Raw genomic sequence first — 27,793 nt, 5'->3', positions numbered from 1 at the left:
GTAGATGATCAGCCATGATCTCAAAATGGCGGTGCAGGCTCGAAGGGCCGAATGGTCTACTTCTGCACCTATTGTCTATTGCTAAGTGGATAACAAAACTTATTTCAGACACAGAAAATACTGTTTAGTTTTGACAGAGTCAAATTTATTAGTCCAGAGAAAATAAACACAACAGTTTTGGTGAACACTATTCAGCTCCACAGAAATTCAGATTAAGCTTAACAAATTTAACCTTGTCTTTGGCAAAAACATTCAGCAGTGGCAGCTCTTTGCAATGTTCCCGATATCAGGTCAAATTTGTTTATTCTAATTTCCTTTGAGGGTATAAAAGTAACGTGTGTTCTGTATTTAAATAATATGATTAAGAAGGGGAAACGTGCAAATTGAACAATGCAAAGGCACAGAAATGTTTCCATTGTCATGGTGGGCTTAGAAGTGAAATGTAGTACCATATACCTACGTACTCTGCTTCTGATATTCAGTTTTTTTGATTTTGATAGACATGAATTTCATCAACAGAATATAATGCATCCATTCTACAATGCACAAAAATGCAACACATAAAACTGAAGATTAATCTCTAACATAGTGCCTCTTGTCAATGTTTGAAACAACCATGTTCTAATGACAGCTGAAATAGTAAAATATTCACCCATCTTTACATTTTCTGTTCTCTTTCTTAGATTTACAAGAAAACTGTTTCCTTTTACAAAATAGTATGTTTGGCTGCTTTAACCTCTCCTTTCATTAGGATATTGAAAATTGCACAATGTTTATGCGTGCACGAAGTTATTTCATTCAAATCAGCTGTTTCTTCATCTTTTGACCATTTTAATTGTTAATGCAAACTGACTCAGATGTCTGAAGAAGTGAAGTGATTTGATCAGATTGGAATGCTCATGTTGCTTTCTGTGGCCTGGCCCAGTTGCTGTGATCTCCTTGTTTTCATTTACAACTGTCAATCATATAGATTTATTCATGTTTTAACACACTTAGTGCTGATGGTTACAGGGACAAGGACGTGCAATCTTCTTCATGCAGCAACTGATAGTGTTTGGTAACCGACAGGCAAATTAAAACCAGCACAAAGACATCTTTTTTCCATATGGCCTACCTTCCTTAAAAAGTATGACAATCCTCCTAAAGGATGGAACAATATTATTGCTTCCTACTGTCAGGAAGCACAAAGTATTTCCAATAGATTGCAATATATTCAAAAGTATATAAAGTTAGGACAAATAATTGGAAGTCATATCAAGAGAAGAGGAGCAATCTCAAGCATTTATATACCAGCTGTTGATAAACAGTGCAACAATTAGCATTACATCTTAATGATAGGCACTCACAATTACAAATAATTTATGGCATTAATAAACCACAGTAACAATTATAGTACTTTCGACAAATATCAAATACAAACGGAAAAAAAATACAAAGGAACATTTTTGATTTGGAATTTAATGGAGGTTAACTAAATGAGAATAAACACTCACATTAAGATTACGAGGTATTGAATATTTTCCATTTAGTTTCCTGCACAGTTACTCAGTGCTATATGCTGTGAAAGTCAATCTATAAGCAGAATCTTCCACACATTGACTTTCTGGCTTCTTCATGCAGCTGTGGGTGAAGGTGTGGACAGAAGGGTCTTTGATCCCCAAATAATTGGCACAAGGGGGTGGGAGGTAATTGGTTAAGTGCAGGCCCCTTATGATACTTGAAGACCACAGAAAAGAGGAAAGCACAGAAATGTAAATCCCATAAGGACTGCTTTGCATCTCCAACTTTGCTTTGCATCTGTAGTCTTAAAACAGATCAACTTTAGTGCAGTCACAGGCATTGACTGTACAGTATATTTTGATCTCTTCAGAACAATTGATGATTTTATCAGTTATATAAGCTAGTTAATTACCTACTTATTCTTTACTCACATCAGTGTTTAACATTCATGAATCAAGACAGTGGTATCATTCAGTCTTAAAAATGAGCTCTGTTATTTCTGCTCTGCTTCCTAGTCTCATTGGAATTCCATAGTAAATTGTCCCAGGTGTTACGTACACTAAACTGTTCTCAACAGTTTTATAGAGACCTTCAAAGTATGGATTAAACAAATAGGCAAAAATCGAAAGAGGAAAAATCTGTCCGGCATGGGTATGACCTGTTGAAAAGAACAATAAAAATGAGTTTAGGTATTAGATTAATACTATTAACCATAAACATTAACATTTATTTAAACCAACAAGGTTTAAACTAAGTCAGGAAATATTGTATATATTGTAGGTATTATATAATGCCAACTACATTAATGATACAGAGCTTTTGTTGATACAGAATGTATTCAATTTGGAACTGAAAACTTTCATGCATCTTCCCTCATGGTGGGAGGTCTCACCTGTCTGTGCAGAGTATGCATGTTCTTTCAATAGCTGTGTGGGCTCCCCCAGATGTTCCAGTGACTTACCACATCTCAACCATATGACGTTGTGTTAACTGACGGTCGTAAATTACTACTTAGTGCAGGTAAATGTCAAAAAATAATTGAAATGAGAGTTGATGCGCATATGAGAGAGAGAACAATTGGCAGGGTACAGGGAAATAAGCGCAGAATGAGTGGGAGTAACAGGATCCAGTAGAGTCCCGATGGGCTGAAAGGTTCAATTTATTGCCAAAGTATGTATTACAACACAACTCTGATACTTGCCTTCTCCAGATAGTCATGAAAGACCATGGGAGCTGTTGAAAGAAAAGACCCTCTCAGCCACTCTCTGCCTGTCTGATATCTGACCACAGCCCACATCCACGTCACTGGTCTTTGAATGCAGAGTGCAGGCTTAGACTCCAGCCTGACCTCTAATACCCCCACATCCCTGCTCCTAAACCCTAACCTGACCCCTAACCACCCTCTCTGTCAACATAACCATCCTCACAAACTCCAAAAAAAAAATCCATTAAAAATTAAACAATTATTTTGGCTAACTTACTCATCTGGAGTCAAGAATGAGAAGGTTTTGCTTGCAAGCATGCTTATGTCCAATGAGATGCCCACAAAGGGAAACTCATTGGATAACAAGAACTGGATATCTACCTGACATTTTTTGCCCCCATTACCCGAGATGGTGAGCATTTATTACCCTGGTTAAAACCAAATAATTCAGAACAGACCACAATTGAAAGTAGGATCCTCGGGGCTTCACAGTTCAGTTTTTCCAAATGCTATATAACTTTTTTGCTTCACTTTATCCCTCTTCATCACTTGGTTCTGCTTTGCTATACATCATCTATAGCATAAGACAACACCCTCAAATCCTACTTTCACACCAGCCCCATTACCCTTCCATGGACAGACAACAGACAAAACTGCCATTCTTTCAATTAACTCCCTTCTTGTCTAAGATGTCCACACACATTAGCAGTAATGTGCAAACCTATATCCTACCAATCCATACACCTGGCACCAACAAGCTTCCCATAAGTCAGAAGCATTGCACATTTTATGTACTTTTTGTTGCATAAATTGTTTAGCACAGATGAAAACAATCAATGTCGGTTGGAGGCCATGTAGAACAGACACAATGGAAGTTTTACAAAACTTTTTCCAGTTCAATAGTCACTTGTCTGCTGGCTTCCAACTGCTGCCAACTGCCAACAGAGAAGTACTTAGTATTTGTGAGATCAGTGTGGGGAGTGTACTCATAAACCACATGAATAGTACTATACAATCCTATTATAGAGCCTGTCACACTTTGCAACACAGAATGTTGTGACAGTATCAGACTATTATTAATTCACCACTCTGTCAGCCAGTCAGCAATGCTGTTACTTGCAGTGGTCTGGTACAGGCCAGACCGGGTCAGTTATTTGTGTGGAATGTAGGTAGGGAACATTAAGTGGAGGGTCGGGGCTAGTGGGGTGCTGGATAGATTGGAGAGATTTAGGTAAAGGAATAACACCAAGTTTAATATTAACACTAAGTGACTTTGTAGTCCAAGATGTTTTTCTTACATTTATTCATGTTAAATTGATAGCTTTTCTTTAAAACACATAGGTAATTAGATGTATTTTCGTACCGGAGAGAACCAGGCTGATATCTGGTCTGCTTTGAAGGGCACGTTTGGCAGCTATTGGCTGGTGTGCTAACAGTACTATTGTATCTTCAGTACTGCAGCCATCCAATGCTTTCTTTAAATCCATACCGTGTCCAGGATACCTGCACAGAAACGGCAACAGTCAAGCTATGAGACCACTATCACCTGATGTACTGACCTGGCAGCCTCATGTCTTGTTTCTCCTGTTGGATGCTCTAACATACTTTCTTATTGCCTCCAGGCTCTTCAAAAGCAAGTTGTAGACTCTGCATTTTCTAACTCTTGAAATGCAAGCTTATGTTTAAACTGTCAAAATATATTGCCTACACAAATTATTTCCTGATTCTAATTGAGAGCAAAGGAAAGCATACACCTTTCGCCAACATCTTGCTCATTGACAGTTTTTATAAAACACCTTGTTACCCTAAATATAACATCAGCAAATCAAATGTCAGTCTTGGTGACTCCGCAGGCTAATGACAGTTTACTCATCTTCAGAGGTAACAAACCTCATTCTTCTGAGGTCTCTGTGTATATTAAATGAAACCAGTGCATGCACGTAATCATCTCACCAATTCTACTCCAATACTCGGGAAAAATGGAACGGCAGAATCAAATTCACTGAGCAACTACAATGTGCAAAAACAAAACTAAAGTTCTCCTCTCACTGACAGGCTGGCTGCTCCCAGTATGATGAGAAATTAAAATTCCCATCTCTACTAAATTAATCACTTCCTTAAGAATAAAACTTTGCAGAGAAGATACCCATTATTATTATCATTCTGTAACAGTGGATTCCAGTTAATTGGGCCATCGGTTAATTGGGACATCACTTATTTGGGTCAATTCTTAAAGGACAAAAAATAATCAAGAAAATAGCCGGGCTTCCCTTCATTTATTTGCGACACTATACCATTGCAGCTGAACAGTTTCTAACTAGCAGCAGACTCATGCAGTTGTGTGGGTGTTAGACACTACACCATGCTTAAGCGAACATTTTTAAAATAGCATCAGTTGTGTGTCCTTCTGTTCAAGAAGCAGTACATTTTTGCTACTGATAGTTGGCGAGAAATAAGCAGTAAGACAATTCAGAACTGCTTTGTTCAATGCAGTTTCAAGGATTCAGGAGATGCCAGAGACGGCCGGGAGTGAAAATGAAATGATTTCATGACTTCCACACGTTACCATCAGTAAGGAGGTACAGAAGCGTGAAGACACACACTCAGCTATTCAGGAATGGCTTGTTCCCCTCTGCCATCCAATTCCTAAATGGACATTGAACCCGTGAACACTACCTCACTTTCGTATCATTATGTATTTTTGCACTTTTTTAAATTTACCTATTTAATGCATATTACTGCGATTGATTTACTTACGCCCTGGTTAAGATTTCTACTGCTATGCCGTAGGTATTTCATTTTAGCACTCCTGCAAAAGCAGTGTGTCCTGCTTGCCTTTGGTTTCGGCTAAGAAGCAGTGCTGTTCAACTTAGGAATGCTGTGTCAGCCAATCAGGATGGTGGAGTTGAGAGAAAGTTCCAGAGAGAGTGGCGCGGAGAGGTTCAGGATCTTTTTGGCAGGAACTGTAGAGGGCAGAGGGAAGATGCCCCAGAATGCCGTAGCAAGGGGAGTCACTGCTGCAAGAAGTGCTTTGTGCAGATAAACGGCTCCAAGAAGGAAGGACCAATACTCCTGAGAGACGGCCTGCTTGCTCCAGATGGTTTTCGAGGGAAGTTCAAAAGATGGGTTTTCATGCCGGACCCATGGTCTGCTTGTGAGTAGGAGATACACCCCTGAATATCCAGTTTCACAGTTACACTGGCTTAACTGTAGTGGGCCATTTTAGTTTTTTCTTTCTCTTAATAACTGTTGTTAAAGTTGAAATTAGTAAATATACATTCTTTATAATTTTATATGGTGTACAATCTGTCATTTCTGGTCTACCAATAACTGTGTATGGGCAGTGTTTACACTGCATTCACTCAAATCGAGGGTTCTTTCATCAGAACATCATGACATTCCTGGTTGGTTGAATCCCAAATCATACCGACCCTAGATGTATATTGTTTATAAAAGGTGGCCTTCTCACAGGACTGTTAGCAGAGTTCACTAACGAGCCGAGTTTGTATGTGAGCCCAGCAAGGGGGCTACTCTTACTTATTTTTTCCTATAGTTATCTCGTATTGCATTGAATTAAAAATTTCACAACACATGATATTAAACCTGATTCTGAAGTTAGGAACTACAAAGAATTTGAAGGTATTGACAATCATCTTGAATGTCACAATGAAAATGAAGATTTGGAGGATGCAAATGTAGAAAGCATTGTATGAAGGCAGTCCATTATTTATACTAGGTAGCTATGCTGATTTTGTTCCTTTACAGTCAAAGGAACGTGGCAGTGTACAGCAAATTCCTTCACTGATGACTATTAGGAGTTAGTTCACAGTTTTATCTGTAGTAGTATTGATAGTGTTCTAATTTGTTCTGTATTTCATTTTAATACCTAATTTGTTATTCAGTTAAACGGTAGTTTGACTTTTTTAATGCCTTTTTAACTATTTCCATGAAACTCTGGTTTACTGGGGCAGCCACTTAATTGGGACAAAATGTACTGGTCCAATGTGTTCCAATTGATAGGAACCCACTGTGTTTATTTTGCTATATTTACCCTTATTGAATAGAAAAGAGTTTTGAACTTAAAATGCCTGTGGCTTAAGCCACATTGGTTGAGAAAAACAAGTTTGCCAAATAGCACTAGGACAAAATCCTTTCAAAATCTGGCACTGGAATTCAGTGAACACCTGATTGATTATTAGTAAGGGACAAAACATTAAAAAAAACTATTTATTTTTCATAAGTTACACTTTGATTGTATTGAGGAGGGAGAACAGGAATATGTGAATTCCTTGGAAAAGTTACTGCATTTCACATCAGTGCAAGAAAATTACAGCGAACTGTCAGCGAAAGGTCTGGCTGCAGTCTATCATCTCCGCAGGACTTATGTGTGTCCAGGACAAGGAAGTGGCCAAGAAAAATATAACTGCAGACATTACCCGCCTTGCAAACTGCAGGGTATAGTGCTGGAAAGTGTTATAGGGCTATCACAATAAAAAAAAAAACACACTATCTTAAAAGCTTCTTCCCCTAGATTGTTAATCTGATTTTAGTTAGCACTGCCCTCTACCCTCTGTCTATTACCCCTGTCACTGTACTGTGAACGCTTCAAACACATCTTTATAATACTGTTTATAGTAAATACATGCTGGTATTTATGCACATTTTATTCCATATCCACATTTTAACCAATATCTTTAGTTTTTATATAATTCTTTATAATTGTTGAATGTTGTTACTTTTTGTTGCATGTTGCATCCTGACCAGCACACCACAATAGATTCCTAATACGTATAAACGTATACAGTGAATAAAGTTGATCTCTGGCAAAGTCACAAAGATAAAAAACCCACAACGAAGAACTTACCGTAACAGATCTGCTTCAATGTCATCGACCCCTGCCAGACAAAACCAGTTCTTGTCCCCAGTGGGGCTGTAAATCCTGACATGCTCATTGTGGAGAGGCCGGACATTTAACGACTGCAGGTGCATAAACCAGTTGGTGATGTCAGCACTGTAATAATCATGGTTACCTGAGAGTCATCCGGAAAGATGGTACACAATTCATTACAAACACACGAAAGTCTGCCGACGCTGGAAATCCAAAGCAGCACACACAAAATGCTGGAGGAACTCCGCAGGCCATCTATGGAGAAGAGTAAACAGTCCACTCTTTGGGCCGAGACCCTTCAGCCGGACTGTTATCTGATGAAGGGTCTGGGCCTGAAACATCGACTTCACTCTGATCCATAGAACCTGCTTGGCCTGCTGAGTTCCTCCAGCATTTAGTGTGGGCACAGCTCACAGTTCATTACTTTATTTCCATACACTGCCCCCAACTAACTGGCTCAGAATGCCACTTCTAAAACAGGGTGAGAAAGTACCGTACGAACAATAATAAATCTGAATTAATTCCAATGGGAATATATGTGTCGATGATCACGGAGCTAAAAAAAAAAAATGTAATTTTGTTGAAATTTCTTACGCATTTTATTAAAACTTTCTACAGTAAATGCCAATTCCCTGTGGGCATTAATTTTAAGCTGTTGTGTCTTAGCACAGGTGATTTGGCCCATCAGGCCATGCTAGCTCCCAGTGGAGCAATCCCATTAACACAAAACCTCCTTTCTTTAAAGCCCCATACAGCTGTACAGCTTAGAAATTGACCCTTTAGCCCATCACATTTGAGCTGACCCAACATGTTTATTAATACTAATACCACCTTGCCATATTAGTTCTATATCCCTCCTTGCCCTGCTCATTCAAGTACCTGTTGGAATGCCCCTTAAATGCTGTTGTTGTCCCTGCCTCAGCCACTTCCTCTGGTGGCTCCTTCTAAATACCAACTTTTTTTTTTAGGTGAAATATTTAACCTTCAGATCGGCATAAGGGTTAGCATGCCCCTGTTACAGCTTGGGGCGTTCCAGAGTTTGGAATTCAATTCCAGCACCAGTCTGTGCATTCACCCCACGGAATGCGTGCGTTTTCCCCGGGTTCTCCAGTTTCCTCCCACAGTCCGAAGGGTAGAGTCATTGTAAATTGGGTTGGAGTTAATCAGGGTTATGGGGTTACTTGGGCTCCAAGGGTCAGAAGGGCTTACTCCACGCTGGATCCCTAAATATACAAGAATCCCCTTTAAACCTCCTCCCTCTCATCTTAAATTAAACCTTCTAGTTCTCGTGCCCTCTAGGAGAGAGACGGCAGATTTGAATTTCTGGATGACCTGCCCTGGAACCAGCACACAGATGCAATTGTAAGGAAGGCACGCCAGCATTCAGGGTGTTCGGCCCATCGTCAAGCACCCTAAAATTCCTGTCACCTTGTGTTTCTTCCTTCCTCCCCACACCTTCTAACTCTGACACATCTTTTTTCCCTCCAGTCCGGCCCTGATGAAGGGTTTCGGCCCGAAACATCGACTGTACTCTTTTCCGTAGATGCTGCCTGGCCTGCTGAGTTCCTCCAGCATTTTGTGGGTCTTCCCTAAACACTGATATAGATGTACCGTTGAAAGTATTGTGACTGCTTCCATCATGGTCTGGTACAGCACTCCAAATGTGCAAGAACCACAGAGAGTAGTTGATGGGCACATCCCTCTCTACCCAGCAGGCACTACTTCGAGAAGGCAGCATCAAAATCCCCACCACACAGACCATGTCATCAAAAACAGCCAATTCACTTCAACCATTCAGTTCTTGAACAAACCGGCAAAAGCCTAAATCACAAACACAAGAGATTCTGTGTATGCTAGAAATCCAGAGTAACACACACAAAATGGTGGAGGAACTCAGCAAGTCAGGCAGCATCTGTAGAAAAGAGTAAAGAGTCGATATTTTGGGCTGATATCCTTCATCAGGGCTGGAAAGAAAAGAGGAAGATGGCAGAATATAGCATTAATGGTAAGATTCTGGGCAGTGTGGAGAATCAGAGGGATCTTGGGGTCTGACTCCATAGGACACTCAAAGCTGCTGTGCAGGTTGACTCTGTGGTTAAGAAGGCATACGGTGCATTGGCCTTCATCAATCGTGGGATTGAGTTTAAGAGCCGAGAGGTAATGTTGCAGCTACTTGGGAGAACTGTACTCAGTTCTGGTCGCCTCACTACAGGAAGGATGTGGATAGAAAGGGTACAGAGGAGATTTACAAGGATGTTGCCTGGATTGGGGAGCGTGCCTTATGAGAATAGGTTGAGTGAACTTGGCCTTTTCTCCTTGGAGCAACGGAGGATGAGAGGTGACCTGATAGAGGTGTTCAAGATAACGAGAGGCATTGATTGTGTGGATAGTCTGAGGCTTTTTCCCAGGGCTCAAATGGCTAGAATGAGACGGCATAGTTTTAAGGTGCTTGGAGGAAGGTACAGAGGAGATGTCAGGGGTAAGTTTTTTTTACACAGAGAGTGGTGAGTGCGTGGAATGGGCTGCCGGCAGCAGCGGAAACAACAGGAACTTTTAAGAGACTCCTGGATGGATACATGGAGCTTAGAAAAATAGAGAGCTATGCGTAAAGCCTAGGTAGTTGTAAAGTAGTGTCAAGTTCGGCACAGCTTCGTGGGCCGAAGCGCCTGTACTGTGCTGTAAGTTTTCTATATTTCTTTCTAAGAAGCCAGAATAAGGTGGGGGGAGGGGAAGCTAGCAGGTGATAGGTGAATGGGTGGAGATGAAGAAGCTGTGAGGTGATAGGTGGAAAAAGTAAAGGGCTGAAGAAGGAGGAATCTCATAGGAGAATGGACCGTGGGAGGAAGGGAAGGAAGAGGGGCACCAGGGGGCAGGTGAGGAGAAAAGAAGAGGTAAGACGGGAGCTAGAATGAGGAATGGAAGAAGAGAGAAGGGGGAGGGGAGATAAATTACCAGAAGATAGAGAAATTAATGTTCATGCCTTCAGGTTGGAGACTACCCAGGTGGAATATGAGGTGTTGCTCCTTCAACCTGAGAGGGGCCTCATTGTGGAAGTAGAGGCAGGCATGGACCAAAGTGCCAGAATGGGAGTGGGGACTGGAATTAAAATGGTTGGTCTCCAGGAAATCCTGCTTGCTGTGGATGGAGCAAAGGAAATTTTAATCACTACAGTCCATGACCACTTTGCACTAAAATGGAATTAGAAGAAAAATTTCACCTTATCTCTGCCCAGCTCTAGATTTCCACAATTTTCTCCCCATTAGAATCATGTCTTAACATGAAATTTGCTGTTTTTCAGTAGCAAAGACATAAAATTACTCTAAATTACTCAATGAATATATGGTGCTAAAAGAATAAGGTTGTGTTGATGAAATGTTCAGAAATCTGATGGCAGAGGGGAAAAAGCTACCAACACTCCCCAAAACTTATGTTGTAAACCTGTTCCCTTTATCCAACTGACTGCAGACGGTTGAGGTCTCGACACTAACCCTCTGCTAACAGTTTATTAAGTCCAAAAATTACTTACTACGCCAAGCTCCTTGTTCGGGGACTGTTACCCAATCTACCATCCGCGCTAATATATTACTCATATCCCATGAGCCTTTTCTCTTCAGCAATAACCTTATGAATTGGCATATTCATCTAGGGGTCTAATCACATCCTTAAAGAACTCCAACATACCACTTGTCGTCCTAATTGTTACACAAATTTTCCTTCATCGAACCTCGCTGACTCTGACTCACAACACTTCTCCATGAACTCATTTATCACTTCCTCAACAATACAAAACAGCATTTTCTTGACGACTCACTTTAAGTTGCACATAGTTGTCAGTTTAACCTCTACTTCCTTTTCTTATCTCTGATAGCCAATCAGTGAAGACCAGAGACATCATGCAGGAAATCACTGTAACACCAGTTGCATTTAGTATCTGGAATGCACTGCCTGACGAGGGTAATTGGATAAATATTTGAAGGAGAAAATAATTGGAAGGATGTGGAGAAATTGCTGGGGAATGAGGCTAACAGGACATTTCTTTCAAGGGCTGAATGGTCTCTTTTCCTGTAGTTCAGTTCTGTTACATCTTCATAATACGAAGGGCCTGTGATCTGGACTGAATGTGTTTAGCACTTTGCCCCAAAGAAGCAATGTTTCGTTTAGCTGTATACATATGTAAGATTGAATGACAATAACCTTGAACTTGAAATTGAATGGTGATAAATTTTAAGGATTAACATTCTTAAAACTGGCGTAGTCGGCACAGATGGTTATGCATGTTTAAAACCTAGGTCTAATTTTAAACACAAGTGTTATTTTAGATGCTGAAAATCCAGAGTAACACACACAAAATGCCGGAGGAACTCAGCAGGTCAAACAGGATCTATGGAGAGGAATAAAAGGTTGACGTTTTGGGCCAAGACTCTTCATCGGGACTGGAAAAGAAGTTGAGAAGAAGCCAGATTAAGAAGTTGGGGTGGTGGGGTTGGAGCACAAGCTGGCATGTGACAGGTGAAGCCAGGTGAAAGGAAAGGTAAGTGGGTGGGGATAAAGTCAGAAGCTGGGAGGTGATAGGTAGGAATGGTAAAGGACTGAAGAAGAAGGATTCTGATAAGACAGGAGGGTGGAACATAGGAGAAAGGTAAGGAAAAGGGAGGTGATGGGAAGCTGAGGGTATGAGAAGAGGTAAGAGAGGAGCCAGAATTGGGAATAAGAGAGATCAGTGTTCTCTTCCCATCCTGTCACTTGTAGAAATAGCATTCTCTTTTTTTAGTTCCTCCATATCCACCACATCTGTTCTCAGGAAGAGGCTTTCCATTCCAGAAATCTGAGATGTCCTCCTTCTTCAAAGAATGTGGTTTCCCTTCCACTACCATTGTTGCTGCCCTCACCCATGTCACTTTCCTTTGCCAAACATCTGCCCTCACCCACCGCCATAACAGGGATAGAGTTCTCCTTGTTTTTACCTACCACCCCACATCCAGCACATCAGCCTCCACAACTGCCAACATCAAGTGGTAGTGGACTCTACCACTGAACACTTCTTTACCTCCCTCCCTCCTGCACGCTCTGCAGGGATCACTCTCTTGTCCATTCATCCCCTCCCCATTGATCTCCCTCCTGACACTCCTGCAAGCAGCATGCCTGCCCATTCACCTCTTCCCTCACCACCAACTCAAGGTCCCAAACTGCCCTTCCAGATGAGGCAACACTTCACCCGTGAGTCTGTTGGGCGATCTGTTTCCAATACTCCCGGTACAGTCTGCTCTACATCAGTGAGGCCTGATATACTGTATCAGCACATTTGCTCTGCCTGCAAAAGGCAGGATTTGGTGGTAGCCAAGCATTTTCATTCCATTCCCATATGTTTGTCCGTGGCCTCCTCCACTGCCACGATGAGGCCACTCTCGGGCTGGAGGAGCAACATCTCATACCTCCTTACTTTTCTCCCATGCTCCCTCTAGCTCCCCCCAACCTGACAGCGTGAACACGGATTTCTCTAATTCCGATAATTTATTACCCTTCCTCCTCCTCCTACTCTCTTTTTCCATTCTCCATTTTGTTTCCCCTCTTGACCCTTCTGCAGTCCTGTCTATCACCACCCTCTGGAGCCTCTCCTCTATTGGATCCCTTATTGATTGATTGTTGGAAATAAAGTGCAAAGTAAGCCCTTTGAACCGCGCCTGCCAGCAATCGTCCAATTTAATGCTAGCTTCATCACAGGACAATTTACATGAACCAATTAACCTACCAACTGAGGAATCCCGCGTGCTCATGGGGAGAACGTACAAACTGCTTACGTGCAGCGGCGGCAATGGAACCCGGGATGCTGGTACTGTAAAATATTGTGCTAACCACCGTGCCTTCTTCCTCTCTTCCTCCTGTCACCTCCCAGTTCCTCACCTCATCTCCACCCATGTTCCAACTCGCACCCCTTCCCCTCACCCACCCCCCACCTTCTTATTCCAGCTTCTTTCCCCTTCCTTTCCAGTCACTGCAAGCCTCGTGCATTGTTTATTTAGTATTCCCCCTTCCACAAAGATTCCCATGATTACTGCTCAGTCTGCATCAAGACAATCCCCACATGTATAGTATAACCCCTGGGTTACAGATATTAGCTCAGTTAACATATAGAGTGTGAAGGAGATTACCTTGTGCAGTGTTCAACCATCACAACGAGGATCTACAGGAGTAAATATTTAATGTGACGGCAAACGTAGCTGCAGCCAGGCCCTGCTAGTTTGTGAGGCAAAGCATTATCACCCAGATGTGGAGGTACACACGAGCGGCAGGAACAGCTGCCTGAACTGCTAAGTACTTTCACCATTCTAGTTTGACAATTCCCAGTATCAGCAGTATTTTGCTTTTGGCTTAGAAGCAAATGTTTAATTGACACGTGCAGGGCATTGCATAACAACCTCCTTCGTTGCTCTTTCAATAACAGCTCAGACAGGTACAGCAAGAATGGTTTCTGTTAAAGCAAAGACCATTTCCACTCAGTTCAAATGGCAAAGTGCTTCTGGTATCTCTTTCTAGTCTGTATTGTATTAGTGCTGCGTGTCCTCACTCTGGGTTGAGGTAATTCGTCACTGGATTTGGGTGGTGGTGGAAATAAATGAATATTTACCCGTTCACCTGCCTGGCGGCATAGAGAGGGGGAGAGTAAGGACCGCCTATTGACCGCTCGTCTTTATTTGAATTTGATCCAATTACACTTGTCCTTGACTGCTCTCCTTGTTTTAATTTGATACAATTATGCTCTTCTCGCTCGTCTTTGTTTTACATGAATTAAAGAAGAACCGAATAGTTTTATTGCTGGTTTGTAATAAAGGATTAATCGTACTTTTTCGACTTGGAATTATGTCAAGTTGGAAGAGTGATACTCCCTCACTTAGTCTCTCAGCAGCTTTTAGTCTGTCTGCAAGTAGCTGCTACAGGAAATTTTATGTCAGATTGACGAAATACAGAACTTCCGTTCCCAGCTCTCTGTAAGCACTCTGTTATTGTAAGGAATCCACAGAAAAGACTTGACAAGCTGTTAAACTAGCAATTTACAAAAACTGATATGACTTTGCAGGTCTTCTCACTACATTGGACCCCTGCCAGATTGCAGTTCGCTGGAATCGGTCCACTGATGATGTGATAGCCTCTGCCCTCTACTAATTCCTGTCCACCTGGAGAATGGGGACTCCTGTTAATCAACTTCAGTTCAGTTTTCAATAAAATCGTTCCTCAGAAGCTGGTGGGTAAACTGTCCTTGGGTCTGAACACTTCCCTCTGTCTGTGTTGGCATTCCTATCGTCCAGGTGGATAGGAATGAGTAGAGGGCAGAGGCTATTGCATCATCAGTGGACCGATTCCAGCGATATGCAATCTGGTAAGGGTCCAATGTACGGGAAGGCAGGCAAAATCTTATCAGATTTTATAAATTGCTAGTTTAACCCCTTATAAATGTCCTTTTGTGGTTACTCTGAGAACAGGTCCTTTCTGAACATTAATTTCACAACCTTCTAACCATTTCAGGGTAATCAGTAAAGATTTTAGATAAGTGACTTGCATTTCTTGGTGAGGTTAGAACGGTGCCTGGAGGAAATTACATGGCCGTTGATAGCAGGCCACTGAAGATCAGTGCCAGTTGATGTGCACTGAGAGGCAAGGCAAGCCTTTCAAGCTTACAAGGTGATTTTATGGTAATTTACCACGAAGCCAAGACAAAACTACTGTGGAGACACAGATGTGTGTGAAGTTTTATTATGCTTATTTTCTCAGGCGAATGCTCCCTGCCCTGTAAGTGCTTGTTACTTTCTTCCATCAAAGCAACCTGCATGAGGCATTTGCACAAAAGATCTACAGTTGAAGCTGTAACTTCCACACAATGAGCTGCTATCTCAGATGGCTGGCTGGCACTTTTACAGGTCGTTCTACCTTCCTGGACTGTCTGATTTGGCAACTTGAACTTTTGCATGCTGGGGTTTTGAAGATAATAACCTACAGGTCTAATTTCTACATTCCCAAGGATTTATTTCTCTCTCTCTCACTTACAACGGATGGCATTGACGCTACTAATCAAATAAAGACAACGGTTACCTGTAACAAAGTACGTCCCCAATTTTGGCTTCAGCTGTCTGAGAGGCTCTATGGCAGTTCTGAGGTTGACTACCTGGGAGTCAGTCAGGTCACCCACTATCACGATGATATCTGAAAAATGTGCAGTTGTTAACATAAAAAGTGCTCTATTTCAAGTGTATATTGAACAAGACATAATATACAATGCAATTAAATAACTATCTAACGTTACAAACAAAGACAATGTGGATGTTTCAGAGAGAGTGCAGAAGAGGTTTACGAGGATGCTACCTAGATTAGAGAGCACATATGACCAGTGAGGTTGGGCAAACTTGCGTAACGCACACAGAATGCTGGGGGACTCAGCAGATCAGGCAGCATCTATGGACAGTCAGTGCTTCAGGCCAAGATCCTCCATCAGTCCTGGAAAGGAATGGAGAAGAAGCTAGAATAAGGAGGTGGAGGGGTGGGGAGGGGGAAGAAGGAGGAATGCAGGTTCGCAGGTAATAGGTGAAGCTAGGTGAGGGGTCAGGTAGGTGGGTGGGGGAAGCAGGGGATGAAGAGAGAAGTTCGGAGGCAATAGGTGTAAAAGGTAAAGGGCTGAAAAAGGAATCAGATGAAGGGCAACACACACAAGATGCTGGAGAAACTCAGCAGGCCAGGCAGCATCTATGGAAACGAGTAAGCAGACGATGTTTTGGGTCAAGACGCCTGATGAAGAGTCTCGGCCCACAACGTCAACTGTTCACCTTTTTCCATAGATGCTGCCTGGCCTGCTGAGTTCCTCCAGCATTTTGTGTGTGTGCTGCTCGGATTTCCAGCATCTGCAGACTTTCTTTTGATCTGATAAAGGGCACAAGGTCACAAGATGGCAACGCACATGGACACAAAAGCCACTCTGGCTCCAATCAAATTTCTTGTCGTGTTGATGACTGAAAAACACTGCTCAACATTAAGAACACGAAAATCTGCAAGTCTACCTCAGTAGCAAGCGCAATAACAAAGGTGCTACACAGTTATGACCTAACATGGAGAGCAAGCTCTCAGTCCGTGGTCTACTATAGCAATTTAGGGAAGTGGTGTGCTCAAATTCGGAAGCACGATAAGCACGCTGGTATTAATGCAAGACTTAAAGCAGTTTCCTGCAGGGCCGTATTCCCATCAATTCTACTCGCTAACTTGCAATAGCTGGAAAATGAACTGGATTACCCGCGTCTGCGTCTGAACCAGCAGGCGATGAGGGCCTGTTGCACATTACTCCTGACAGAAACATGGCTTCAAGACTCCATTCCAGACTCGGCCATCCAGCTAGAAGGCCTAATTTCTCTTCGGGCGGACAGAAATGCTGCGACCTCTAGCGAAGCCTGTGGAGGGGGTCTGTGTGTCTACATCAATAAGCACTGGTGTTCGAATGCCTCGGGAGTAATGGTAGTAAACAGTGGTCAAACCAGTTCTCAGGGAGATCAGGACATGGCCAGAAAGTGCCACCTTGGCACTGCAGGACTGCTTCAAAAGCATGGACTGGAGCATTTTCAGGGAGTTGGCTACCTATGATCATCACGTCAACTGATGAATATGTGGGATGGGTGACTGGCTACATGGGAAAGTACATCGAGCACGTTACTGTGATTAAACACGAAACGTTCAGAGTAAACCTGAGACCCTGGCTGACTGCAGAGGTTCGTGCACTGCTCAGGAACAAGGACGCTGCCTTCCGATCAGGGGGCAGGACGACTCTAAGGTCAGCAAGAGCCACGCTTTCCGAAGAAAACCGGCAGACAACTTCATGACACCAGGAATACGTGGCGCATGTGACAAGATATACAAACCATAACTGATTAAAAGCCCACCCAGCACGTCAACGACAGCAATGCCTCCCTAAATGCTTTCTATGCACAATCTGACCAAGTGAAAGATGGGACATTGAGGAAAGCCCCCCCTCTTCCTGAGGAACAGGCGCCCTGAATAACCACTGCAGAGGTGAGGAGGACCCTAGCCCACGTAAACCCACACAAAGCTGCAGGGCCTTACAACATACCTGGTGAGGTGCTGAGGGACAGTGGCACGGACTTCAACAATTATGCCGTGCTTCGAGCAGCTGTAGTGGATTGTATAAAATCCCGACTTCAGCTACACTGGGCCCTTTCCAGTTGGCCTGCCACTCACTTCGCTCCACTGCTGCCATAGCCCTGGCCCTCCACTCCATCCTATCCCACCGAGAAAAAGATGCTTCATACTCATCAACTTCAGCTCGCCGTTTAACACAATTGGAGGCTAAACTGTCCTCATTTGCGCTCAGCACCCTTCTCTGTAACTGGATCCTGGACTTCTTCTTGGAAAGACCTCAGTCAGAGTTTGCAGCAACACCTCAAGCTCCATCACGCTGAGTACTATTTTGCCCCAGGGTTGCGTGTTCATCCCGCTGCTGTTCACACTGCTGACTCACTCCTGCACTGCCAGATCCAGCTCAAACCACATCATCAAGTTCACTGATGGACCACAAGACCCTGCAGCGGATAGTGAGGTCAGCTGAGAAGATTATCGGGGTCTCTCTTCCTGCCATCACAGACATTTACACTACACGCTGCATCCACAAAGGAAACAGCATTATGAAGGACCCCATGCACCCCTCATACAATCTCTTCTCTCTCCTGCCGTCTGGGAAAAGGCTCCGAAGCATTCGGGCTCTCACGATCAGACTATGTAACAGTTTCTTCCCCCAAGCTATCAGACTCCTCAATACCCGAAGCCTGGACTGACACCTTGCCCAATTGTCCTGTTTATTATTTATTGTAATGCCTGCACTGTTTTTGTGCACTTTATGCAGTCCTGTGTAGGTCTGTAGTCTAGTGTAGCTTTCTCTGTGTTGTTTTTTTTACGTAGTTCAGTCTAGTTTTTGTACTGTGTCATGTAACACCGTGGTCCTGAAAAACGTTGTCTCATTTTTACTATGCACTGTACCAGCAGTTATGGTCGAAATGACAATAAAAGTGACTTGACTTGACTTGATACTACAGCGGTTGGCCTCATCAGCAACGACGATGAGACAGTATACGGGAGGCAGAGAGGTTTGTCAAATGGTGTGAGAACAACCTGAGTCTCAACATGGACAAGCCGAAGAGATGATTGTGGCCTTCAGGAAGGTACAGGTCGACCACTCTCCATTGCACTTCAATAGCTCTGTCATGGAGAGAGTGAAGAACACAAAGTTCCTTCATGTGCACATAACGGACAATCTAACCTGGACCCATAACACCTCCTCACTAATCTAGGCAGCACCGCAGCATCTACACTTTCTGAGGAGATTGAGGTATGCAAGTCTCCTCAACCCCATTCTAACAACTTTCTACAGGAGCACCATCCAGAGTGTCCAGTCTAGCCGCATCATTGTGTGTTATGGAAGCTGTAGGGCATCGGACCGCAAAACCCTACAGAGGACAGCAAAAACTGCCCAGAGGATCATCGGGGTCTACCTCACCCCTATTTGTGACATTTATTGGGAGCAACGCAGATAAAAAGCCCAAGGGCTGAGACTAATGAATGCCCTGCCACAACCAAGGTCTCATCACTAGAACAGTGAGCTGTTTACTGTTTAATGGTGCTACACTTTGCTACGTGCATTTTGAATTATATTTTATTAACTTACTTATAGTACAACATTTTAGTTTTTTGGGCTGTGTCGGTGTACTGTAGTGCAGCTTTATGTTGTTCAGTTGATTGTATTATACAGTCAGATACCAATAAACTTCAGCTTGAACTTCAACTTGAGAAGAAGGGGGCATCAGAGGGAGGTGAGAGGAGAGTGGACCCGAGGAAAAGGGGAGGAGGAGGAGGGTTGTTTTCTCTGAAGTGACAGGGACTAAGAGGAGACTTGCTAGAAGTTTCTATAATGATGAGAGACATTGACAGAAAAAGACAATAAGACATAGGAACAGAATTAAGTTACTCGGCCCATCAAGTCTTCTCCAAATAAATCATGGCTGATTTACTATCTCTCTCAAACTCATTCTCCTGCCTTCTCAAGCTCCATCACGCTGAGCACCGGTGCCTCCCAGGGATGTGGTGCCCTGATGAACCAAGAACCTATCAACCTTACTTTAAATATACTCAATGACTTCATGCCCACAGCCATCTGTTGAAATGAATTCCACAGATTCACCATCATCTGGCTAAGGAAATTCCTTCTCATCTCTGTTCTAAATCAACATCACTCTATTCTGAGTCTGTGCCTTCTGGTTCTAGACTTCCCACCATAGGAAACATTCTCTCCAAATCCACTCTAACTAGGCCTTTCAATATTTGAAGTTTCAGTGAGATGCTCCTCATTCTTCTAAACTCCAATGAGTACAGGCCCAGAGCCCTCAAATGGCCATCATATGTAAATCCTTTCTTGTAAACCTCCTCTGGACCCACTCCAATGCCAGCACATCTTTTCTTAGATAAGAGGCCCAAATCTGCTCATAATACTCCAAGCCTTATCAAATACTCCAAGGTCAAACCAAAGCCTTATAGGGCCTCAGAATCACAATCTTGCTCTTTTATTCTCGTCCTCCCAAAATGAATGCTAACATTCCACTCGCCTTCATTACCACCAACTCAAACTGCATTAGGGAATCCTGAGCAAGGACTCTAAAGTCCCTTTGCACCTCAAAATTTTGAATTTTCTCCGTTTAGAAAATAGTCTACACCTTTGTTCCTTCTACTAAAGTGCATGATCATACATTTCCCCGCAATACAATTCATATGCAATTCTTTGCTCATTCTTCCAATCTGCCCTTCTGTAGATTCCCTGCTTCAACACTAACAGTCCCTCCACCTATCACAAACTTGGTCACAAAGTCTTTATTCCATCATCTAAACCACTGACATATAATGTGAAAAGAAGTGGTCCCAATACCAACCCCTGCAGAACACCACTAGCCACCGGCAGCCTACCCGAGTAGGCCCCCTTATTTCCACTCTGTCTCCTGCCAGTCAACCAAACTTCTAACCATGCCAGTACCTCTCCTGTAAAACCATGGGTTCTTATTGTCTTAAGCAGCCTCATGTGTGGCACCTAGTCAAAGGCCTTCTGAAAATCCAAGTAAACAACACCCACTGACTCCTTTGTCTATCCTGCCTGTAATTTCCTCAAAGAATTTTAGCAGATGTGTAAAGCAATATTTCCCTTTAAGGAAAAAAATGTTGATTATGGATGGCTTATTTTATCATGTGCCCTAGTAACCCAAAACCTCATCTTTAATAATGGACTTCAACATACTTCCAACCTCTAAAGCCAGGTTAACTGGCCTATAAATTAATTTCTTCTGCCTCCCTCCCTCTTAACGAGTGGAGTGTTACGAATGTGCCACAACTCTCAGGGGCCGAAGGGTACAAAGTAGCCCCCTCCTTTTTGAGAATCGCAAGATTGCTATTAATTCGGGTCTGGGACCCAGGAAATGAGAGAGAATCCTCAAGATTCTGGAATGTGTCCTGGCCTCCGCAAGACAAAGCCACGGATAATGGCCATTGTCTCTTGGAGACGGAATTGTGTATTGAGTACTGTACTATTCATTGAAACCCCTCAGGGGAGAACCAGAGTGGGCTGCTTGAGGGATTGCATCATCCCAACCTGACTGACATCTGAGACCCCGTGAGTAAGGATAAAAGAGGGTCTGGGGAACAACCCCTTTAGACGCACCAGGAGAAACGCTAGAAATCCTGTGACAGCGTTTAATAGCGACAGCCAGTGGGGCTCGCGTGCGTCCTTTTCCCTTTGCCTAGGAATTGGCGGGCTTACCACGGAAGAACGGCCTAGCTAAAGAAGAGGCCACACCCACGGAACTCTTGAAGGATCGACATCATAAAAAGGAAAAGCTGGCAAGTTTCTAAAAACTCTCTCTTGACTCCAACCAAAGACTGCAGCCTGAATGAACTGAGTGACTTTTATATTTCCATCGGACAATATGTTATCCCCTAGACAATGATAGAGCTATTTCTTATTGATTATTATTATACCCGCACTTTTAGATTTAGTATCGATGACGTATATTATCTGTATGTTTGCATTGATATTATTTTTGTGTATTTTTACTAATAAATACTGTTAAAAATAGTACCATCAGACTTCAATGGACCTCTCTATCTTTGCTGGTAAGTGACCCAGTTACGGGGTTCGTAACAGGAGTGACATTTGCAATTTTCCAATCATCTGGAGCCATTCTAGAATCTAGTGATTCTTCAAAGATCATTACTAATATCTCCACAATCTTATCAGCTACCTCTTTCAGAACCCAGAGGTGTGGTCCATCTGGTCCAAGGTGACTTATCTATCTTCAAACCTTTCAGCTTCCCAAGCACCTTCTCCTCAGGAATATCAATAACACTCACTTCTACCCCACTGACACTCGAAGTTTTGGCCTACTGCTAGTGTCTCCCACTGAAAATCCAAGTTAACAGCATCTACTGACTCCTAGGCACTTTGCCTATCCTGCCTGTTATTTCCTCAAGGAATTAAATGGATGGAGTGGACAGTCGAGTAAAAGAAGTAGAGAGCCATTTAAGGTGAGATGGGGCCAAGTTCAAAGGAGCTATGCGTGGCAGGATTTTAATCTACCCAGAGAGTGATGTGTGCCTGGAATGCAGGGATGGGAGTGGAGGCAAAGACATTCATGAGGCTCTTAGATCAGTACATGAAGGGTATGGAGCACGTGCAGACAGAAAGGATTAATTTAATTTGGCGTCATTTGCTTAAATCGTTGAGCACAACATTGTGGGCCAAAAGGGCGTGATCCTGTGTTGTATTATTCTATGGTTAGACACAATTTGATCAGTCTTCTAACAGCTATGTGGTAGTAAATCAGGACACAAAACAGTGAACAGCCACGAATTAGGATACAGTGCATCTCTCATCACCTCACATTATGTGTAACCAGAAAAAGGTCTTACACATTTGCGTGAGAGGTAATACTTAAACCTCGGCCTATCAAGCAGTGGTAAATTAGGGCAACTGGGCTTGCTGTGTCGTCTGGATTCGAAGGTGTTTCGCCACTCATCCCAGAGGTTAGTTCTGATCTGCGGTGGGTAGATTTTCCGGCTTGTAAGCTCTGAATTGTCTGAGGGTCGATGAGGGTTGTTTAAGGTTCAGAGGGTCATTAGTCTTATCTTTGCTTGAATGGAGATGTGAACTATTGTGGAGATCTGGCATCAGTACCTAAGAAGCCTCTCGGATGAGTGGCGAGACGCCTTAGAACCACAGAACATTACAGCACAGAAACAGGCCTTTCGGCCCTTCTTGGCTGTGCCGAACCATTTTTCTGCCTAGTCCCACTGACCTGCAGCTGGGCCATATCCCTCCAAACCCCTCTCATCCATATACCTGTCCAAGTTTTTCTTAAATGTCAAAAGTGTCAAAAGCATTCACCACTTCATCTGGCAGCTCATTCCACACTCCCACCACTCTCTGTGTGAAGAAGCTCCTCCTAATGTTCCCTTTGAACTTTTCCCCTTTCACCCTTAACCCATGTCCTCTGGTTTTTCTCCCCTGGCCTCAGTGGAATAAGCCTGTTTGCATTCACTCTATCTATACCCATCATAATTTTATACACCTCTATCAAATCTCCCCTCATTCTCCTACGCTCTAGGGAATAAAGTCCTAACCTACTCAACCTTTCTCTGTAACTCAGTTTCTCAAAGTCCTGGCAACATCCTTGTAAACCTTCTCTGCACTCTTTCAACCTTATTAACATCCTTCCTGTAATTAGGTGACCAAAACTGCACACAGTACTCCAAATTCCGTCTCACCAATGTCTTATACAACCTCACCATTACATTCCAACTCTTCTACTCAATACTTTGATTTAAAAAGGCCAATGTACCAAAAGTTCTCTTTACAACCCTATCTACTTGTGACGCCACTTTTAGGGAATTATGTATCTGTACTCCCAGATCCCTCTGTTCTACTGCACTCCTCAGTGTCCTACCATTTTCTTTGTATGTTCTACCTTGGTTTGACCCTCTGAAGTGCAATACCTCACACTTGTCCGGATTAAACTCCATCTGCCATTTTTCAGCCCATTCCTCCAACTGGTCCAAATCCCTCTGCAAGCTTTGATAACCTTCCTCACTGTCCACTACACCTCCAATCTTTGTATCATCAGCAAATTTGTTGATCCAATTTGCCACATTATCATCCAGATCATTGATGTAGATGACAAATAACAATGGACCCAGCACTGATCCCTCTGGCACACCACTAGTCACAGGCCTCCACTCAGAGTAGCCATCCTCCACTACCACTCTCTGGCTTCTTCCATTGAGCCAACGTCTAATCCAATTTACCACCTCACCATGTATACCTAGCGACTGAATCTTCCTAACTAACCTCCCATGCGGGACCTTGTCAAAGGCCTTACTGAAGTCCATGTATACAACATCCACTGCCTTCCCTTCATCCACTTTCCTGGTAACTTCCTCGAAAAACTCTAATAGATTGGTTAAACATGACCTACCATGCAAAGCCATGCTGACTGTTTCTAATAAGTCCCTGTCTATCCAAATACTTGTAGATCCTATCTCTTAGTATTCCTTCCAATAATTTACCTACTACCAACGTCAAACTTACTGGCCTATAATTTCCTGGTTCACTTTTTGAGCCTTTTTTAAACAACGGAACTACATGAGCTATCCTCCAATCCTCCGGCACCTGACCCGTGGATATCGACATTTTAAATATATCTGCCAGGGCCCCTGCAATTTCAACACTAGTCTCCCTCAAGGTCCGAGGGAATACCCTGTCAGGTCCTGGGGATTTATCTACTCTGATTTGCCTCAAGACAGCAAGCACCTCTTCCTCTTTAATCTGTATAAGTTCCATGACCTCCCTACTTGTTTTCCTTGTTTCCATAGACTCCATTCCAGTTTCCTTAGTAAATACAGATGCAAAAAACCCATTTAATATCTCTCCCATTTCTTTTGGTTCCATACATAGCTGACCACTCTGATCTTCAAGAGGACCAATTTTATCCCTTACTATCCTTTTGCTCTTAATATACCTGTAGAAGCTCTTAGGATTATCCTTCACCCTGACTGCCAAAGCAACCTCATGTCTTCTTTTAGCCCTCCTGATTTCTTTCTTAAGTATTTTCTTACTCTTTTTATACTCCTCAAGCATCTTATTTCCTCCCTGTTGCCTATACATCTCTCTCTTCTTCTTTATCAGAGTTCCAATATCCCTCGAGAACCAAGGGTCCTGACGAAGGGTCTCGGCCCGAAATGTCGGCAGTGCTTCTCCTTATAGATGCTGCCTGGCCTGCTGTGTTCCACCAACATTTTGTGTGTGTTGTTTGAATTTCCAGCATCTGCAGATTTCCTCGTGTTTGTTCCTTATTCTTATTCATTTTGCCTTTAACCCTGACAGGAACATACAAACTCTGCACTCTCAGAATTTCTCCTTTGAAGGTCTCCCACTTACCAATCACATCCTTGCCAGAGAACAAACTGTCCCAATCCACACTTTTTAGATCCTTTCTCATTTCTTCAAATTTGGCCTTTTTCCAGTTTAGAACTTCAACCCGAGGACCAGATCTATCTTTATCCATGATCAAGTTGAAACTAATGACGTTATGATCACTGGAACCAAAGTGTTCCCCTACACACACTTCCGTCACCTGCCCTAACTCATTTCCTAATAGGAGATCTAATATTGCATCCTCCCTAGTTGGTACATCTATATATTGATTTAGAAAACTTTCCTGAACACATTTCACAAACTCTAATCCATCTAGACCTTTAACAGTATGGGAGTCCCAATCAATGTGTGGAAAATTAAAATCCCCTACAATCACAACTTTCTGTCTCCTGCAGTTGTCTGTTATCTCTCTGCAGATTTGCTCCTCCAATTCTCGCTGACTAGATAGATAGATAGATACTTTATTCATCCCCATGGGGAAATTCAACTATTGGGTGGTCTATAATACAACTCTATTAATGTGGTCATACCTTTCCTGTTTCTCAGCTCCACCCATATGGCCTCAGTAGACAAGCCCTCTAATCTGTCCTGCCAAAGCACTGCTGTAATATTTTCCCTGACTAGCAAAGCCACCCACCCCCCCCCCCCCCCCCCACCCTTCATCCCTCTGCCTCTATCACATCTGAAACATTGGAACCCTGGAACATTGAGCTGCCAGTCCTGCCCCTCCTGTAGCCAAGTTTCAGTAATGGCTACAATGTCATAATTCCACGTGTTAATCCAGGCCCTCAGCTCATCTGCCTTTCCCACAATACTCCTTGCATTGAAATATACACGCCTCAGAAGATTATTACCACCACACACAACCCTTCTATTTGTGGCTTTGCATGAACTTCTAACATCATTTATTTTTACCCCGTTCCACTATCTAATCTGGCACTCTGGTTCCCATCCCCCTGCAAATCTAGTTTAAACCCTCCCCAATAACACTAGCAAACCTCCCTGCAAGTATATTGGTCCCCTTGTAGTTCAGGTGTAACCTGTCTCTCTTGTACAGGTCCCACCTGCTCCAGAAGAGGTCCCAATGATCCTGAAATCTGAAACCCTGCCCCCTACACCAGTTCCTCAGCCACGTGTTCATCCTCCAGAGCATCCTACACTTACCCTCACTGGCACGTGGCACAGGCAGCAATCCGGAGATTACTACCCTCTAGACAGGGCAGCTGGGCCTGCTGTGTTGCCTTCTAGACAACACAGCAGGCCCAGCTGCCTTGATTTACCACAGCAATGACTTAAGATGATCGAGAACCTTCATCGACTTATCCCTTAAGCACATTCTTAATGATAACTTAAAACCCGAATCAGTTGTGTAGTTTACCTGGATTTAGTTCATTCACCATCTTCACCACCATTTCAAGTTTGGTTCTTCCCACTGTAGGTCCTAAATGAATATCGGCCAACAAAACCATCTTCAGATTATGGAATGGCTGCGGTAGCTTCGGGAGAGAGATGTCCACCTGTTTGATCAGCGGAGGCAGCCGTGCGTTGAGGAGCCCCAGGACTGTGCACGCCACCGTGAACAGCAGAGCCAGGGCCACAGTAACCGCGCTCCGCTTGTGATTGTACGAGGACGCCCGGCTAAAGGTGGCCAATTTCAGGGCCTGTTCCAGCAGCCCGAACGCAAACAGGCTGAAAATGAGGAAAAAGTAGATTCCTAGGCAGGAGTAGGAGACGAGAGAAAAGATATGAGGTTCCTCTGACACCAGAGCCAGCAAAGAAATAAAACTGGAATGAGCTAGAAGTAGAAAACCCGCAACAGTGATTTTCCAGCCGGTAAAACACTTGCAGGAGACGGTACAGAAGGCCTGCAGGCTCGACACGGTTTTCTTCCAGATGTACCGCGACCCGATTGACAGGAGGATGTTGATAAACAGCAGAAACTGTACCCGGTACAACTTTAGCAGTGTAGATTGATCAAAGTAGTCTCTTAAACTCCTGCTGAAGACCATGGATAAAAACACAACAGCGGCGCATAGTGTCACACGGACTTCCCAGGGCAACCGGCCAATTGTCAGCATTTTCCCCGTTTTTCAGCGTATTTCTTTGCTCTCTGAAGGTCTTTCGCCGATTACATAACTCGGATTTTAAACCTCCGATGAAGGACTGCTCTTTCCTCGTCCTCGGATGACGAGCTGCAAAAGAGCTCGAATGCCTTTCGTCGGTGCAGGAAGTGCCGGGGCGCCGGACGCCGGGCTGCGGGCGGGCGGGCGGGCGGCTAATGAAGAGCGCACTTCGCAGCAACGACCAGCCGCGCTTCCACATTTAAAGTGCTGCGACGGTGAGATCCGGCCGTGGCAGACCAGTATAAGCTAAACCTCAAAAAATAACCTGCGCCAGCCCTCCTTCCACTTGCGCTGCTAGGTAATAGATATATTGCAGAAACTCCCCAAGTATCCGCTATTACCAGATGGAAGTGTTAGAAAAGATTGAATAATTACAAAGGTACGCTCATGGAGAGAAGGGAAATATTATTCAGGGTGTAAGGTAGTTTCAGGTAGTCGAAGAATTGCGAGCAGTTAAAAGATACTTTGGAATGTTACGGGTGAAAGGAATTATTTATAAAACTGTTTCTCGCCGGTTTTGTCAACGTTTACAATAATCAATTTATCAACAGACTTCAAATCAGTTT

At 43.3% G+C, this 27,793-nt stretch overlaps 1 protein-coding gene across 1 annotated transcript; it reads right to left on the bottom strand.

Annotated features, from left to right (window-relative positions):
* Positions 1-118: 118 nt before the first annotated feature.
* Positions 119-27,530, bottom strand: tmppe (transmembrane protein with metallophosphoesterase domain). Its single transcript, XM_073069857.1, has 5 exons — positions 26,483-27,530; positions 15,678-15,788; positions 7,569-7,734; positions 4,068-4,207; positions 119-2,158 (listed from the first exon to the last, which is right to left on the bottom strand). The coding sequence occupies exons 1-5, from the start codon at positions 27,180-27,182 to the stop codon at positions 1,968-1,970; spliced, it is 1,308 nt and encodes a 435-aa protein (XP_072925958.1). The 5' UTR covers positions 27,183-27,530; the 3' UTR covers positions 119-1,967.
* Between the last annotated feature and the right edge of the window lie 263 nt (positions 27,531-27,793).

Source organism: Hemitrygon akajei, chromosome 17, assembly GCF_048418815.1.
Source record: "Hemitrygon akajei chromosome 17, sHemAka1.3, whole genome shotgun sequence".
NCBI classification, from domain to species: Eukaryota; Metazoa; Chordata; class Chondrichthyes; order Myliobatiformes; family Dasyatidae; genus Hemitrygon; species Hemitrygon akajei.
Note: the sequence above shows the minus strand (reverse complement) of the source record. Positions and strands in the feature narration are given on the sequence as shown.

Excerpts from the sequence above, each read along its gene's own strand:
- tmppe (XM_073069857.1), bottom strand. The coding sequence starts at position 27,182 with ATGCTGACAATTGGCCGGTTGCCCTGGGAAGTCCGTGTGACACTATGC. Across the intron at positions 4,208-7,568 it reads ATTGAAGCAGATCTGTTACG|GTATCCTGGACACGGTATGG; the intron begins GTAAGTTCTTCG and ends GTTTCTGTGCAG. Across the intron at positions 2,159-4,067 it reads TATCAGCCTGGTTCTCTCCG|GTCATACCCATGCCGGACAG; the intron begins GTACGAAAATAC and ends TCTTTTCAACAG.